The sequence below is a fragment of the Lissotriton vulgaris genome, chromosome 4_1 (assembly GCF_964263255.1).
Source record: "Lissotriton vulgaris chromosome 4_1, aLisVul1.2, whole genome shotgun sequence".
NCBI lineage: Eukaryota > Metazoa > Chordata > Amphibia > Caudata > Salamandridae > Lissotriton > Lissotriton vulgaris.
The window spans coordinates 158,487,733-158,504,766 of NC_141691.1; the positions used below are offsets into that span (position 1 = coordinate 158,487,733).

The following is a 17,034-nucleotide window of genomic DNA, read 5'->3' on the forward strand; positions in this document are numbered from 1 at the left end:
AGAGTCACGCGTGCCATTTACCTGCAAGCTCAACCACGAAGGTCTTAACCATGCATATGCTTAGATAAGGCAGTGCCGGTCCATATACTTGGATGGGCGGGCACAGGAAGAGGAAGGATCAGAAGAGGACGGGGTGAGGTAAGTGGGGCTGAGTTTTGGGGAGGTGGCATAGTTTTTAAGGGTTGTGGTAGTTTTAAGGGCTATGGGGGGGGGGTTGAGGGAGTTTTTAGGGCTGAGGGAGGGGAGTTGGGTTAGTTTTTAGGACTGTTGGGGTATTGGGGTAGTTTTTGAGGCTGGGGGGAATTGAGGTAGTTTCTAGAGCTCGGGGGGGTCAGGGTCGTGTTTAGGGCTGTGGCAGTGTTGAGAACTCGGGTGGGTCAGGATAGTGTTTAGGGCTCAGGGGTGGGGATAGTGTTTAGGGCTCAGGGGGTTTGGGTAATGTATAGGGGTCGGGTAGTGTTAAGGGCTCAGGGGGTCAGGATAGTATTTAGAGCTCAGGGGTCAGGTAGTGTTTAGGGCTCGGGATAGTGTTTAGGGCTCAGGGGGAGGGTCGGGTAGTGTTTAGGGCTCAGGTATTGTTTAGGGCTCAGGGGGAGGGGAGGGTAGGGTTTAGGGCTCAGGGGTTGGGATAGTGTTTAGGGATCATGGGGAGGGTCGGGTAGTGTTTAGGGCTCGGGTCGGGTAGTGTTTAGGGGTCGGGCAGTGTTTAGGGCTCAGGGGGAGGGTCAGGTAGTGTTTAGGGCTCAGGAGAGTCGGGTAGTGTTTAGGGCTCAGGGGTCAGGCAGTGTTTAGGGTTCAGTGGGAGGGTCGGGATAGTGTTTAGGGCTCAGGGGAGTCGGGTAGTGTTTAGGGCTCAGGGGTCAGGCAGTGTTTAGGGCTCAGTGGGAGGGTCGGGATAGTGTTTAGGGCTCGGGGGGAGGGTCGGGTAGTGTTTAGGGCTCGGGGTCGGGATAGTGTTTAGGGCTTGGGGTCGGGATAGTGTTTAGGGCTCATGGGGAGGGTTGGGTAGTGTTTAGAACTCGGGAGTTCGGGATAGTGTTTAGGGCTCAGGGGGAGTGTCGAGTAGTGTTTAGAACTCGGGGGTCAGGATAGTGTTTAGGTCTCAGGGGGAGGGTCGGGTAGTGTTTAGAACTCGGGGGGGGTAGTGTTTAGGGCTCGGGGGTCTGGATAGTGTTTAGGGCTCGGGATAGTGTTTAGGGCTCAGGGGGAGGGGAGTGTTTAGGGCTCGGGGTCGGGATAGTGTTTAGGGCTCGGGGTCGGGATAGTGTTTAAGGCTCATGGGGATGGTTGGGTAGTGTTTAGAACTCAGGGGTGTCGGGATAGTGTTTAGGGCTCAGGGGGAGGGTCGGTAGTGTTTAGGGCTCGGGGGGTGTAACGACCGGGTTCTCAGACCAGATGGGATCAGCTCCTTGGAGCCCCTCCAACCCAGCCGGAACGTAACCACCTCCCTCCTCAGGACCATCTATCCAGGCACCTGGGTACCTACCTGAGGATGGGGAACTCGCAATATACAAGCTCATATCATCAGAAACACCACTAAATCTATAGGGATTACTAAGAATACTCACTGATTAATAAGGACATCCATGCCCTACACCACACTCATACCTCATAATCTCGCGACCACATGGGTCCAGACTAATCTACCCTGGGGCAGTTCTGATTATTTACCATTACACACTGATTACCATCAGTGCTCACTCGACACGCAATCTGGCGTGCCATACACACTGCTCACCCTCAGTGCTCACTCGACACGCAATCCGGCGTGCCATTCACACACACACTGGGCTGCAGTCCCAGTGCTCTCTTTTTATCCGGTCCACAATCCGGCGGACCTAAACACCGTATCCCCCCGGTGCTCACTCACACAAGCCACAATCCTGTGGGTATACACACTGACCACAATCAGTGCTCTCACTAACGCCACTTACCAATGACGACCACTTTCCTATGAATACCTTCAGCTCTCTGTCTCTATGTTGGGAAGTCTCTCTCACTATTCACTAAGGGTTCGCTACTACAATAATATTATGGGATGGCCGAATCACTAGTGTCAATAATTCCCTAGCTCAAGGGCTCCTCTCTTTCCCTAATTATTCAGACTTACCGGATCAGGGGCAGCATCTGTTCTGGCTATAACATCTGACTAGAAGAAAAAGGTTACCTGTGCTTTAAGAAGAACAAACACACACTGTATGCAGGAGTTATTCCCTGATTTAAACGCTCCTATTTCCTTTTTGATCCATCAGTTGCTAAAGCATCTGGTTAGAAGAAAGGCTAGCTTTATCATAAGAATAACACATGCACACTAGTTCACTAAGAACTGGGGTATCTTTATTACAATAATCATAAAATACACATACACAAATCTGCGGGGTCTCTATAACTAACAGGAACTTTAACACACCGCTGAAAGAAAAGGATTAGACATACAATAGCCTAGGGAATAAAGACAAGATTAAGTTGTAAGTGTAAAGTGGACTAGTTTAGACTACCTCACCTATTAGAAGGAAGATTTCTCTCTGTCTCTGATGGGATCAGGGCTCTCTCTGTCTCTCCCTCCGTCACCGTAGCTTCACGCCTCTGGCTCAATTGCTCCAGCTGACAGCCTCAACTCCTCCATCTGCTTTAATGCATTCTGATAGTCTCTCTCCAGCTTCAGCAATCATCTGCCTTCTTTCTCCATTCCAGAAAACCAATAGAACTGCACTGTATTCTGCAGCTCCAGCAGACATCCTACTCTCCACTCTTCAAGAACCAAACTGACCACACCTCCTCTTCTGCACTTCGCTGATATGGATTCCTCTCCCCTCATGGAAATTTCCAACAGAGGGCTGCCTCCCACCGAATTCCTGTGCTAGCTCCAGAGCTCTCTGCGCAACCGCAGTGGCCATCTGCTTGTTACGTCTGGGCCCAAGAGACAAACACATTCTTCCGATAAGAACCAGTCCTGGCTGGTTTTCCCCTAGCACACAACAGCCTTAACTTTAAACATTACCTTTCCCCTTGAAGCATCTCAGCTCTGCAGGGATAGAAAGCAAAATGGAGTCTCTCTAGTTCTGGGCCTTGTAGGCCTGAGAAGGATGAAATAACCCTTAGCTCTGTCAGAGTACCTACACAAACCATAATATGAAGTCAGGACCACAGGATCCACCCTCTACTATAGGCAAAATAATGAAAGGCAAAGCCAATAGGCAATAGATGGATTAGAGTAAGGGATCTATCATCATATAAAGCAGCTATCCTCTTCTAGGTCTGGAAGAAAGGGCTTAAAAGGGCCAACACATCTAAGAATACATATCCTAGATGTGAGCAAGCTTAAAGTCTTTATCACTCCGAAATAGAGCCAAAAAGCCTGTCAAGACAGGGGGTTGGGATAGTGTTTAGGGCTTGGGGATCAGGATAGTTTTTAAGGCTCAGGGGGAGTGTTTGGTAGTGTTTAGAACTTCGGAGGGGGGAGGTTGGGATAGTGTTTAGGGCTTGGGGGTCGGGATATTGTTTAGGGCCGTAGGGGAGGGTTGGGTAGTATTTAGGGCTTGGGGGTCGGGATAGTGTTTAAGGCTCAGCAGGTGGGTCGGGTAGTGTTTTGGGGTCGGGATAGTGTTTAGGGCTCAAGGTCCATAAAAACACTTACCTGCCCCTGTGGTTGCCGCCTCGGTGCTCCTCTCCCAATGCTGGTTGCGCTGCGCAGGCTCCCAGGGGGCAATAACGGTGCTGCTCTCAAGCTGGTAATACTATTTACTAGCATAAGAACAGCGGCGTGATTGGCCTGAGTGGGCTGACTTAACTCTCACTTAGGCACAGTGAGCCTGTGACTTTACTCCAACCCGTCTGTGCAACACCACCCAGTTGGAGAGACAAGTGGATATGTTTTTTCGGCTGGCCTTAGACAGCTGGCCAAATTGACATGCGCACTTACAAGTGCCTAACACTCCTCCCTACTGTGACGTGAATCTCGTCAGGATGGCCTCACTCCGCCCTAACCTCGGCAGGCAGTAAGAAAAATAAAACTATAATAAAATGGTTTTATTATCATTTTATTTTACAGTGGGACGGCACTCCTCCGCCACAACGGAGGAGCCGCCCCTGATACTTACAGGTGTTTCGTAGGAAGACACACTGAAACATCCCTATGCACCCCTTTTCCCTTCCTTAACCTTGCCTACTCCAAATGAATCTCTATTTTTATGTCCAAACCCCATCTTTACGGCAATGGTGTAGCAAGGCTACCAGAGATTCTCAGGTAAGCCAGAAGAGTGGACCCCATATCTTCGATCAGTTGTAACAAACAGCAATATTTGGGGTACAGTGGACCCCTTTGTCCTAGGCCCCCAGTGCTGTAGTTGGCCCCTGGTTTACAACAGTAGGTGATGCCTAAAGGTGTAAAAATATTTGTGCAGCTGCAGTTCATGCTGTATATCTGATCTACCTGCATTTATCCTTTTGCATAATTTTCTTGATCTAATGTAAAGCCCTCTGATATCCACAAGGATCTTGACCGCGCTCTATAAGACCTTCAAAATAAAATAAATGGCATCACTCTGCTTGAGTACCAGGGTAACACGCTGAATAACAACATACCATGTAAAGAAACTTGATGTTTTATATTAATGTTGGCATAGTCCCAGCATCTCAATGTTGTGGTAGATGCACAGTTGGTGACTGGTACCCACATTACGCAAAGTACAACTTTATACAATGATGAAGCACAGACATCGATTGAATACACATTGATGTACAAATAAAAGCCAATCAGCTCACACTGTCAGAAGCACGATGGTGTAGACACTGGAATGCAACTTCTGCTGTAGGGTGACTTGTTTAGCATTCTGTGTGGTGATGCTCATCGCTTCATGCATATGTATGAGTAGCATGCAGATTGACTCCTATTGAGATCAGCTGGAGGGCTCCTGCTAGGATAAAGTGCTTTAAAGAACATTGAAATGCAGGAGTTACAAAGATTAGACGGTGATCTGTTTTACATAATGTGAATGCCAATGTGCCCCATTGATCTCTTTAAATTAGCAGAACACCTTTTTCAGAATTACTCGTGTATTTATTTGTACTTTTGTTTAGTGCACATCATGCGCCACAGTGCTTTATGGAGATCAGAGTTATATACATTTTGCATGACATCAAAAAGAAATAATTGTATATTTATTGATAATGATTTGCACTGTAAAGGAGTGGGATTCAACTAGATTACGAAGGTAACAGACATACAGGGTGAGTAAAATGGAGTACCCAGCATAAGAATGTGCATTTAGAGGGCTAAGATGAGTGGTGGCCTATGTATTATCTGTGGGCAGCATGGGAATTGCATGGGTAGAATTGTGGGGTAAGAGCATGATTGTGCCATGATGCAGTGTTTTTCTAAATGCCTTTTAGAATTGTTTGCAGGACAGCCCACTGAAATTAAAAATGTTGCTTCCAGTAGTAGGAAGAAGCCGTTTGCAGAATTAAAAAGGCACCTACCAGGACATTTTGTAAATGCACCTGGGGTCACTATGTAGCTATTGCAGTGTGGTATGGATTGGGATGATATTGCCAAAATGGCAGCTGTCCCAATGGTGCAGATTGTTCGTCAGCTTTAATTAAGACTAGGTTCGTTTAGGAAATGTCATTAAGACGGGACTTACTCCAGTCTAAGCATCACCGTACAAAGGACTGTACTAGGGACTTAAGGGTGGTTTACTAAAGTAGGTTTTCTCTCTCTTGGAGACAACTATTTCTTCTTGGTCTTCTTATGTATGTACTTTTGAGTATGAAACTGTTTTTGAAAGATCATCTATATGAAGTTGGTGCAGTCAAAGTTGTTGCGCTTACTCTCCACTCCTTGTTGCGGTGTAGAGCAATTTTAGGAAAAGGAGATTCACAGAGTGGGAGAGGGAAAAAAGAAGGTAAACCCTTTTTTCTGTGGTTTGAATTTCAGATGGTGTTGAATCATCCAGGCGTCACTTTTCTCCGGGATCTGGGAGAGACATGAGATGTGAGCAGGCTGTGATGTCAGCAGGTGAAGAGTTTTTTATGTACTGCTGGGTAACCTTTGCCCATTGTTTATTAAATATACCAAAGCAATTGGTCATTATGAGACTGAAGGTAAATATTGAGGAGATAAGTGCATGGATAGACCCTTCAGGTGTGCATTGCAAGAGGAAAACAGAGCAGCAGAGTGGGTCTTCTACTTTAGTCTGCTGAAGATTATTTGCCACACAGGCACGGAGCCAGTCCACATTACCTTCCATTTCCGTATGTTCCTTTAAGGATTAAAGAGGGGGTTTCATCGACCATGTTGAAGGCCACTTACAGATCAGCAAGCAAGAATTATCTAAGTCAAGGACTCGAATGGTGTCATCCACTACATTAAAACAGAGGTCAAATTGCGGCCACCCAGCGTGATAAACCCTGGTTGGATGTTGTCAAGAAATTGTTTCAGAAATAAACTGCTTGAATTTGCTGGCCCTAGACTTTTGGTAGAAAAGGGAGAGACACTATACAGAAATAGAATAGAATAGAATAGCTTTATTGTACAGTTAATTAAAACTCACAATGTTAAAACTTCCATCATTAAGAATCATTTTAAGCTTGTTTTCACATATGTTTTTAAAACGGTCTTTAAAAACCCTGTGAAGTCATCATTCTTGTTTGCATTGTCTGTGTGGTCCTTCTCTTAGTTTAAAAAGTATGGATCAGTGTGCTGGCACATGGTTTTGGCTTGACCGGATCCTTAGCAGACTGTTCCTTTATTTGATTATCAAGCTGTTACATGCTGTTTTTCGCTGCACCATGTGGTTGGCTCTTGAGTCTTATGGCCACAATTTCAAAGAACTTTGTCAGTCTGCAGTTTAGCTGGACCTCTTCAGGATTAAAGCATATCATCACAGCTTGCCTGCAGCTTGTTATGCCTTTTTGGTTCCATAATGTTCGAAGTAGGGCACGCCCTATGTCCATCAGGTTGGGGCAGATGCAAATTATGTGTATTAAATCCTCTTTCCCTGATCCACAAAGACGGCAAAGATGATCTTCTGATCTCCTTTTCCAAGGTGCCAAGTGATGTAGAATTGGAAGGACACCAAAGCGCAAGTTTAGAAATTTGTCTTCCGCGTTAGACCCTTTTTTCTGGTACTCCTGCGGTTTGGTAGCTTTATAGTCTTTCAGCACAGCCCATCCATGTGCCCTCTTGGCCAAGGTTTCTTTCTCTTCAATGGATGATATCAGTTAAGTTACTTTTGTTACCACCTTTTTGAAACTATTGTTGTCAATCGGTGACTCCCAAAGGTTTGTTAATTCTAGGTATTCCAATGATTCTAGTAGATACTTCTTGGCAGGTGAGTTTGATCGTGTTGACAGTTCGGTCCAGAGGAGGGCGTTTAGGGATCCTTGCTCCGCGCCTTTGATTTTGCACCAGCTTTTTATGTAGGCGCCTCTTCTCTCCACCGTTTGTTTCTGGAGACTAAATTCGAGGCGGATTTGGGCAGGAGACACATAGTTCGGCAGATGGAAAATTGCCCTGTACGCTTTGCTGATTATTTTGTCTAGAGCATTTGAGTCTTTCCCTTGCATGGGTTCACTTCCGTATGTGAGCATAGGCTGTAGACGTGCTCTGATCACCTGTAGGAGGGAGTCCAGTGATCGATTGGGGAGAACTTTTTTCAACGGCTTCTTTGAGAAGTAGAATGTTGGATAATCTAAGTTTAACTGTTATACGGATCATGTCATCACAGGATTAAAGCTGTCCAAGGATTTCCTGGGAGGGCCAGTGATTAATGGATTTAGGCCTCAACATGGCAAATTGGAATTCTTTTTACATTTCATCGAAAAACTTTGTAGGTGCTCACATTTTACTTCTGGGTAAAGGGTGGTGAAGTAGGGGTTGAAACGTAGAGTGCTTGATATTAATTATCAAATTATTTTCTTGGTTGATATTTGGGTGAATCAGTCGGGGTCTTGAGAAAAGTGACCTTAGCTCAAAGATGTTTTATATGGTCTTCAGCTAGAGCGCAGCTTAAGATAATAGAGCTGAGACATGACTTTCTAGATCAGCAAGATTTATGTACTTGGTATCTCAGACCCATGTCTGAGATCATTCAGCATCACCAGTAAGCACTGTTTTCATTAAGAAGAGGGAGGCAAGTCCAATCATATGGAGTCCTTATGTGGAGGTTATCCCCCTTAAAGAGATTGAAGTCAGGTTGGAAGCCTCTAGCACAGGTGGGCTCAGTGCAATGTTGAACCTGTTTATTATTTAGTAGGAATAAGCTAAAGTGGGATGCACCCCAATGCAGGTTGATCTCATTTTAGAATATTTAGTCGCTTGACGAAATTAACAGACTGGTAACATGCTAAATGCATGATAATAGCATTGACTTTCTCTGACAAGTTCTTAGCAGCTTACCTGCAATTGTAGAAGAGGAGGTACAGGAGGTAAGAGCTTTTGACCCTGTAGATGGGGCAGTGGGATCTGAATGACATTGTTGTGCTCCACCTTCTTGTAGGACAAAAGGGATGAGATTGCCTATGGGCTCTGTCAATGTGAATGTGTGCATTGAGGGGTGTCACTGTCACATCAGGAGTGGCACAGCAGGGACGAGGGCCTGTTTGGGGGTTTTAACAGTGTTATAGTGTTCTAGCGAGGCATAGATGACATTAGGAAAGACCAGATGTCTGTTAGGATGTTAGTAATGCTAAGGACTGCGGTTGTTTCTTGAGACAGTGCTTTTGACCAGGAACTGTAGTGATGGAACACTTGTTGGGATACCTAGTCATAAATAAACATAGCTTTTTGGTGTTGTAATTCATGGCTGACTTGAACAATTCAAGGTAATTGGAGAGCTGCTTCAGGTGCCAGGGTAGATACTTTTCACTGGAAAATATTAATATTTTCTTCTATTCTCAAACAACAGCCTTAAAACAAGACCTCAAATGAGTAATGCAAAACACATATATGTACGTGTGTAGGGTAGGGGTTCTACCCCATGATGCGATCGTATACATCTTTGCTACATCCTGAAAGTTTATCTGTGCTATTTCAATAGAAAATCAATATTGCAGAGCAAATCCGCAGATTACCCATTCCTCCACCTCACTTAGTATATATTTGATCTATACTACTATTATAAAGGAAGAACTTTAAACCTTTGAGGCGGGTAAACTCGGGAACCACAGCGCCGATCCACACACCCGATACATCGTTGTAATTGTCAGGGTGTGCAGATGGACATAGGCTATATAAATTAAAAAAATATGTTATTTAAAAAATTTACGAGAAAAAAAAGTAGTCCCATGGAAGTAGCGCCGGCCGCGACGTGCGTGCTGACATTAGGAGCGCGGGGAGGAGCGGCGTCCAGGAGCGCGAGGAGGAGCGGCGGACCTGAGCGCGGGGAGGAGCGGCGGACAGGCGGGGAGGAGCGGTGAGGAGCAGCGGACAGGCTGGGAGGAGCGGAGAGGAGTGGCGGACAGGGGGGGAGGAGCGGTGGACAGGCTGGGAGGAGCGGTGGACAGGCTGGGAGGAGCGGAGAGGTGCGGCGGACAGGCGGGGAGGAACGGCGAGGAGCGGCGGACCGGTGAACTCAGGAGTGCGAGGAGATGCGGCGGATGAGGTAAGGCTCCAGGGGACCCACGGACAATGTCGGGGCAGGCGGGGGCCCTGAAGACAAGGTCGGGACGGGCTGCTACTCCGGGGGACCCACGGACAATGTCTGGGCGGGCGGGAGCCGTGGCGGGCGGGGGCCCTTAAGCCTGATTGCTCCCGGACAAGGTCGGGACGGGCTGCTAGTTTTTAATATAATACGTGTATGTCTAAATATAGCCCTTATGGGCAACCCTTTATTGTACATAGCAATATGGCACATAAACAGCATTTAAGGATAAAAGATAGTCTGGTGCATGTTATGTTATGTTATGTTATGTTATGTTATGTTATGTTATGTTATGTTATGTTATGTTAAAAATACTTTTAAAGCGCACTTACACCCAACGGTTTCATGGCGCTGAGAGCATAGGGAGAACAAACATTCAGCAGTGTAGGTAATAGGAAGAGAGTGTGACTATCCATAAGCTTGGCGGAACAGTAACGTTTTCAGAAGGGATCTAAAACAGGGGTAGGAAGTAGTAAGTCTCAGCTCTAAAGGAAGTGCATTCCAGTAGGAGGGGCAAGGAAATAAAATCTGAGACCACCGTGTCTTTTGCGGTTAAAAGTGGGAGATGTGAGTAAGGCCAGATGAGAAGAGCGGAGGTTGCGCGAAGGGAGATAGTGGTGGAGGAGGGAGGAGATAAAGACCGGACCAAGGCCGGCCAGGGCTTTAAAAATAATGCAGCCTAGTTTGAATTCACTGCGTTTAGCCACTGGGAGACAGTGAAGAGCTTTAAGCAAAGGGCGAGCATGATGGTGTCTAGGTTGATGGAAGATTGGTGTTGCCGCCTGGTTCTGTACCAGCTGTAATCGATTTAGCTGGTACGCAGGGATGCCAACATAAAGTGAATTTGCGTAGTCAATTCTAGAGACTACCAGGGCCAGGAGAGCCAGGGTCGTGGTTAAGAAACGGGAGATCTTACGGATTTTTCGGAGATGAAAAAAACAAGAGGGTACCAGAGCGCTGATCTGGGGCTTCATGGAAAGGTCCTTGCTAATAATGACTCCTAGGCTTTTTGCTGAGTTGACAGGGCAAGGGGAGAACCAAGGCAGGAAGGCCAAATATTAGAATTTCAAGGATTGGGGGCACCACTGACCAAGACCAACTCGGTCTTGTCAGGGTTGAGCTTTAGGTGATTATCCTCTATCCAATTGCTAATAAGGTACAGGGGGGACTGAAAATTATAAATTGATTGGTCAGGGGAGTCAATGTCAAGGACCAGCTGAATATCATCAGCATAGTTAAATGCGATGACATTGCTGTCCCGTAAAGACCGGATGAGGGGGGTCAGATACAGATTAAAAAGAAGGGGAGAATGAGAGGAGCCCTGGGGACGCCACATGTCAGCTTAACTTTATCCGCCGAGAAGTTGGAAAGGCGGACAGCTTGATGGTGATTGCTCAAGAAGGAGCGGATCCACCCAAGGGCTGGCCTCTGGTTGCCAGCGTCTCCGACCAAGCTGCATTTGAAATGTGAACTGAAAACCATTGGTAGGTAAAAAGTACAAATTGGAAACAAAGGAGAAGAAGAGGCTAGAATGGGAAGGAAATGCACTAGAATGAAAGAAGGACAGTAGGAGCATTGCAAAGAGATGGGTTTTAAAACTTTTCCTAAACTGAATAAGGAACAATGTAAGTTTAAGCAACATAGGGAGGCCATTCCCTATTCTTAGTCTGTATTCAGATAAGGCCTGTTGGTTTGTGTACCAGTTAGAAATCTTGTGGATTTACAGCCTGGATAAAGATGTGTTTCTGGTAGCACAGATGTTATCAGACACTTTGATTCTAGAAGCAAGGTATCCTGATTTCCTCTAATGGAATGCCTTTTACCCGTAAGAGACCTTGATGTTGGTTCTGGTATGGAGCGTGAGAGACAGAGCAGTTATTTCAAGGTAGGCAAGATTTTCTTGAACGTCTGTTAATAAGTTAAGCTTCTGCAAGAACAGTAACTTTTATTGGTGTCAATGAAGACTCTTGGAGAGCACTGAAAGCATTGTCTGACTTACAATGTGGGTGGTACAAGAGGTAGCTTACAAATTAAGGGGGCTTGAATTTGAACATTGGTATACACAGGGACGATTCTGTTTCTGTTATTAAAGTGATATGATCTTTGAAGTACAGAGAGAAGCCAATGAGAAATCTCTAGGATTTTGTACAGAGTGAGTGGGCTCCTGGATAATTGGCTTCGCCACGAAGGAGGGAGAACATGTCTTTATTGGGTTGAGTTTCAGTTAAAACCGAGTACAGCACAGCCACAGACATGGAGAAGATGAACTGGACATTACAGTTGCTGCTTTGTGAGTTCACGTTTTTGCAAAATTCAGTGGCCACATTGAATATTGTGGCTTATTCCTAACTTAAACCCTACATTTTAGCTATGACGTGAGGCTGTCCATGGTCCAGTGTGTGATTAGGGGAGGGGATGTAGCATCCACACATTAACAACGGTTTGCAGTTAGCACTCATGCAATTGACTTGTTAGCACAAAACCCGAATTGTCTTATTTAATAGTGGTTGTGCCAGTGTATCCACTGAACACACGTCTCGTCCACACACACACTGTGCCATCACTTCCCTTTCTGCTAGTAATACAAATCCAAGCCTGTTACAATCTGTAGGTTCACAATGCTCATGGCCTAGAATTTACTGGCCAGCTGTGTGTGCTGGTCGCCTTGTAGGTAGATGAAACGTGGTAACTGTATTTGAACAGGTGTGAATAATACGTATCAAAGTCATGGGCCCAGATCTCAAAGCTTTTTCCATACATTAGTCAGATCTAGGTACGCGGGCACGACTGACAAGCAATTCTCAAAACTATTTTTTTAGGCTCAAGCGTCTCTTTTACATGTCTAATTTTTCTCCATTTGAGAGAGGTGCTTCAGACTGTGCAGGTGGGAGTTCACAGTATTAGTGAAAAGCAATGAAAATTAAAAGAACCCCCATGTATTTTTATTTTTAGGTTTATGTTCACAGGATGTTTAAGTGAAAAAATTATTTCAAGGTGTAGAAAAAAGAAACAATATTATTTGTGAAATTTCACAAATATCCTACATTTAAAAAAGCGGATTTTCTGCAACATGAACGTTCTGTAAAGGTATTTACGGGGATGCAGGTGCCTACTAGGCATGCAAGTGAATTCCAAACAATCAGAAGTAACTCTGATCCAAAATATTTGTTCACCTACATGTTCCAATAAATATAAGAATATTGATGAATTAGAAAAATTTCATTAACTGTTTCTGTGCCTAGCACTCTCAATACATACTTTATGGATGCAGAGGGTTAGAAAAAATGTGAAATTCTGGTACTATTTCTTATTTTACTTTTACCAATGTAGTTGGGGGTATAATTACTAGTCGGGCGGTCCATGTACCAACAGATAAGCGGGGCGCGCGGCAGCAGTCCCCGGGCCACCCTATTACAACTAGAGCTGTTGGGCCGTCCTGGGACAGCCACAAGGATCAGAGATCCCTGGGGGTAGCATTGTAGATTTGAGGCCTCAATATGCTTGGTGGGACTGCTGCAGTTCCGCTAAGCATATTATAAGTTTCCTCTCCTCTGCCATTTTCATGGCCGTTCCACACCCATAAAAACGGTGGCGGAGAGTAAACAGAGGGGGCATTGATGCTGTGCCTGGGGATGCATGCAGGTAGGCAGACAGATGCTGTGCCCCTCTGTGTGCATGCACCCCAGTACCTGCATGGCATGGACTGCAGCAGTTCATGCCGTGCAGGTACTGAGTTTGATGCTCTCATTGCGGTGTCTATTTCATATGCACCGATGTGGGAACATCAGAGAACCGCCTACCAGACCAGGAGCAAACTTCTAATCTGGTGGGCTTGGCGGTGTGGGAGTGGGCCGGTCCCGCACCACCAAACTCGTAATCAGGCCCTTACACTGTGCATGGCACCAATTCCCACATACATCAGGTAAACATTGGACAACTGATGCACGTTCTTATACGTGCCGCACTTTATGTGTATTTGACTGTCAGCAAAATGACAAGCACTTGGGTGGAAACATAAATCTAGTATGTCTGTATTGTTCTGCTAATGCTGGTGTGCACATAGTCATCAGATGTACTTAAATATCTACTTGTGCATACAGTATGCCCATGTATGTCCCACAAACAGGCAGTGCTTTATTAGTAAAAAAGTAAGTTCCAGGGCTCCTCACAGGAAAACACTGCAGCCTCTACCACCTTTGCCCGTATCAGGGCTGCCAATAAAAGTATCAACACAACTATTAAACATACCATTCCTACAAGTGTGCCAATTCAGACTGTTCCAGGCCCCCCAAGTTAGAAGAATGATGTGAAATAGTAATTTTCATTTTAACTTAATTTAAAAATGAAATTTAAAATGTTAAAGCGCCACCATGTGGGGGGGTGTCTTTAGTGCCAGTGTTGAGAATTAAGTGTGGTTGCCGAGCAGCGGAAACCACTGGCTCAAATTATGCACTGCTAGCAGGCATTACATGTTTGTGAATCATGCATAATGTATGCTTGAGTACAATATGACTTTTCACTAGCAAAAGCCACATATACAATGAGAATTTTTTTTATGAGTTTACCTAATTTTTAGGTTTCGCCTATTATCATTCGCTTGCGAATGTAATAGGCGACAATTCAAGTGCTCCATCGACTCGTCAAACCACTGCGGTTTTTTCACAGTGCATGTGAGTCACGTGACCTCAAAAGCGGGTCACGTGACCACACAAGCAGGCGCATCTCCCTAATCCGCCTGCTACACTTCTCCTCCCCTCGCTCGCATTCCCGCCCCCCACCAGGCTCTCCCGCCCCCATCCGGCTTCCCTCCGCGCATCTCCCTAATCCGCCTGCCACACTTCTCCTCCCCTCGCTCGCATTCCCGCCCCCCCACCAGGCTCTCCCGTCCCCATCCGGCTTCCCTCCGGCCATTTGCCAGCATATCAACACTGTAAATTTATGAGGAGAAAGCAACAAGATAATTTAATAGCAGCATACTAGGTTGTCATGTTGATTGCAACGTGCCAGAAAAGATTAACTAAAACCACTCGTAGCAAATGCTACCCGTTCACAACGGCTACAGAGGCGCTTTGAAGCCAATGCGATTCTCTTTCCGCCTGCCACACTTCTCCTCCCCTCGCTTGCATTCCCGCCCCCCCCACCAGGCTCTCCCGCCCCCATCCGGCTTCCCTCCGGCCATTTGCCAGAATATCAACACTGTAAATTTATGAGGAGAAAGCAACAAGATAATTTAATAGCAGCATACTAGGTTGTCATGTTGATTGCAACGTGCCAGAAAAGACTAACTAAAACCACTCGTAGCAAATGCTACCTGTTCACAACGGCTACAGAGGCGCTTCGAAGCCAATGCGATTCCCTTTCCGCCTGCCACACTTCTCCTCCCCTCGCTCGCATTCCCGCCCCCCCCACCAGGCTCTCCCGCCCCAATCCGGCTTCCCTCCGGCCATTTGCCAGCATATCAACACTGTAAATTTATGAGGAGAAAGCAACAAGATAATTTAATAGCAGCATACTAGGTTGTCATGTTGATTGCAACGTGCCAGAAAAGTTTAACTAAAACCACTCGTAGCAAATGCTACCCGTTCATAACGGCTACAGAGGCGCTTCGAAGCCAATGCGATTCACTTTCCGCCTGCCACACTTCTCCTCCCCTCGCTCGCATTCCCGCCCCCCCCCCCCCCCCCCCCCCCCCACCAGGCTCTCCCGCCCCAATCCGGCTTCCCTCCGGCCATTTGCCAGCATATCAACACTGTAAATTTATGAGGAGAAAGCAACAAGATAATTTAATAGCAGCATACTCGGTTGTCATGTTGATTGCAACGTGCCAGAAAAGACTTACTAAAACCACTCGTAGCAAATGCTACCCGTTCACAGCGGCTACAGAGGCGCTTCGAAGCCAATGCGATTCACTTTAACCATGAACAAGCACTGGCGTTGCCAATAGGTTTCGCATTTGGAAAGTTGGAGCTATTGGTTTTGTAAATTACATTTTATATTCATATATTGTTATTGACAATGCCAATAACGATATATAAATAAAAGATGTCATTTACAAAACCAATAGCTCCAACTTTCCAAATGCAAAACCTATTGGCAACGCCAGTGCTTGTTTAATTTGGGAAATATACGAAATTCCATGGCTTCAGTGGTCTTGCCAGAATTGCGACCAGTGGACAACGCTGGGGTTTCATACATTACAAGACTTCTATAATAAACGAGAAGATCTTATCTTGGCAGGACATTTTAAACTGCAGGAGCAATATAAATAGCCTCCAGATGTTCAGCTATGCACAGATTAAGCAGTTTTGATTGGGTTTAGCCGTCACAGAAGGCAATGAAGACACACTCCTTGGGAAGGCACACTTTGTATCCAAAATTAAGGGTATAGGCAATTGGTATAGATTATTTAAATCTGTGGAGAATAAACAGGTGATTTTAGATCATCTTGAGAAGGTAGGCGTGGCTACTTGCTGTAGCTTTAATATCCACCAATGGCAGAATTACAACAAAATGAGCTGCAAGGCAGTACGGGCTGCACATTTAAGAAGAATGGCATGGTTTAGTAAATGGATGATCTACTATACCCCTGACAGACTCCATAAAATGTTTCCTACTGTCGATCCTAGATGCTTTAGATGTGTGCTTGCAACTGGGGATTGGCTCCATGTAGAGTTCACATGTAGCCACTTAATACATTTTTGGCAAGACGTCTTTTTAGAAATGAGTAAAAGATTGGGGGCGGAGCTAGCTCACGACCGAGATGGCCGCTTGAGCCAGCGGCTCCGCTGCGTTATCTATTTATTTATTTCGAAAGTTTTATAGAGCGCAAACAAGATCCTTGCGGATATAAGAGCGCTTTACACACAGAGGTTATACAGACAACATAAATCATTTAACATAACATTTTGTGCAAAGATGAGCAAAACGGTGTAAGACAATGAGTACCCATAGAGTCAAGGCAAAGGCAACAGAAGTGCCTAGGTGGTCTAGCTGACCATTGGATGGACCCAATGATGAAGCATGTCACCATGGGGAAACCCTGGTGAGTGAGGGGACTCAAGAAATACATTTTTCTTTCTTTCGGGTTTTTCCTAATCACATTTGTTAGGAGCCACTTTCCTGAACTAGGTCTCAAAACCCAATACCTTGGGTTTTCTTTGGTTGTATACGTAAGGAGGGCGACCTATTCTTACACCCTCCACCTCCCCCTACCTTGTGTACATGTAGGTGGAATGACAGGACCACTAGTGGTGATGGTGTCATCACATATATATTTTTTTTAACATTGATGCATAGCATCCAGGCACGGTACAGCATTGCCAAAAGCAACTGGCAAAGCCAACAGGTCCCAAAGGCGAGACCTATTGGAAATGCCTCGACTTTGACTGAATCA

The 17,034-nt window shown here is 45.6% G+C and overlaps 1 protein-coding gene across 14 annotated transcripts in view; it reads left to right on the top strand.

Annotated features, from left to right (window-relative positions):
* Positions 1-17,034, top strand: part of DCX (doublecortin) — a 414,555-nt gene that overhangs the window by 253,268 nt on the left and 144,253 nt on the right. For 9 of the 14 annotated variants that reach the window (XM_086918434.1, XM_086918429.1, XM_086918424.1 and 6 more), the window contains one exon: positions 5,936-6,016. The exons of the other annotated variants lie outside the window; for them this stretch is intronic. In XM_086918434.1, the coding sequence (XP_086774560.1) occupies positions 5,936-6,016 (81 nt within the window). The remainder of the gene's footprint in view (positions 1-5,935; positions 6,017-17,034) is intronic. 14 annotated transcript variants of the gene reach the window in all.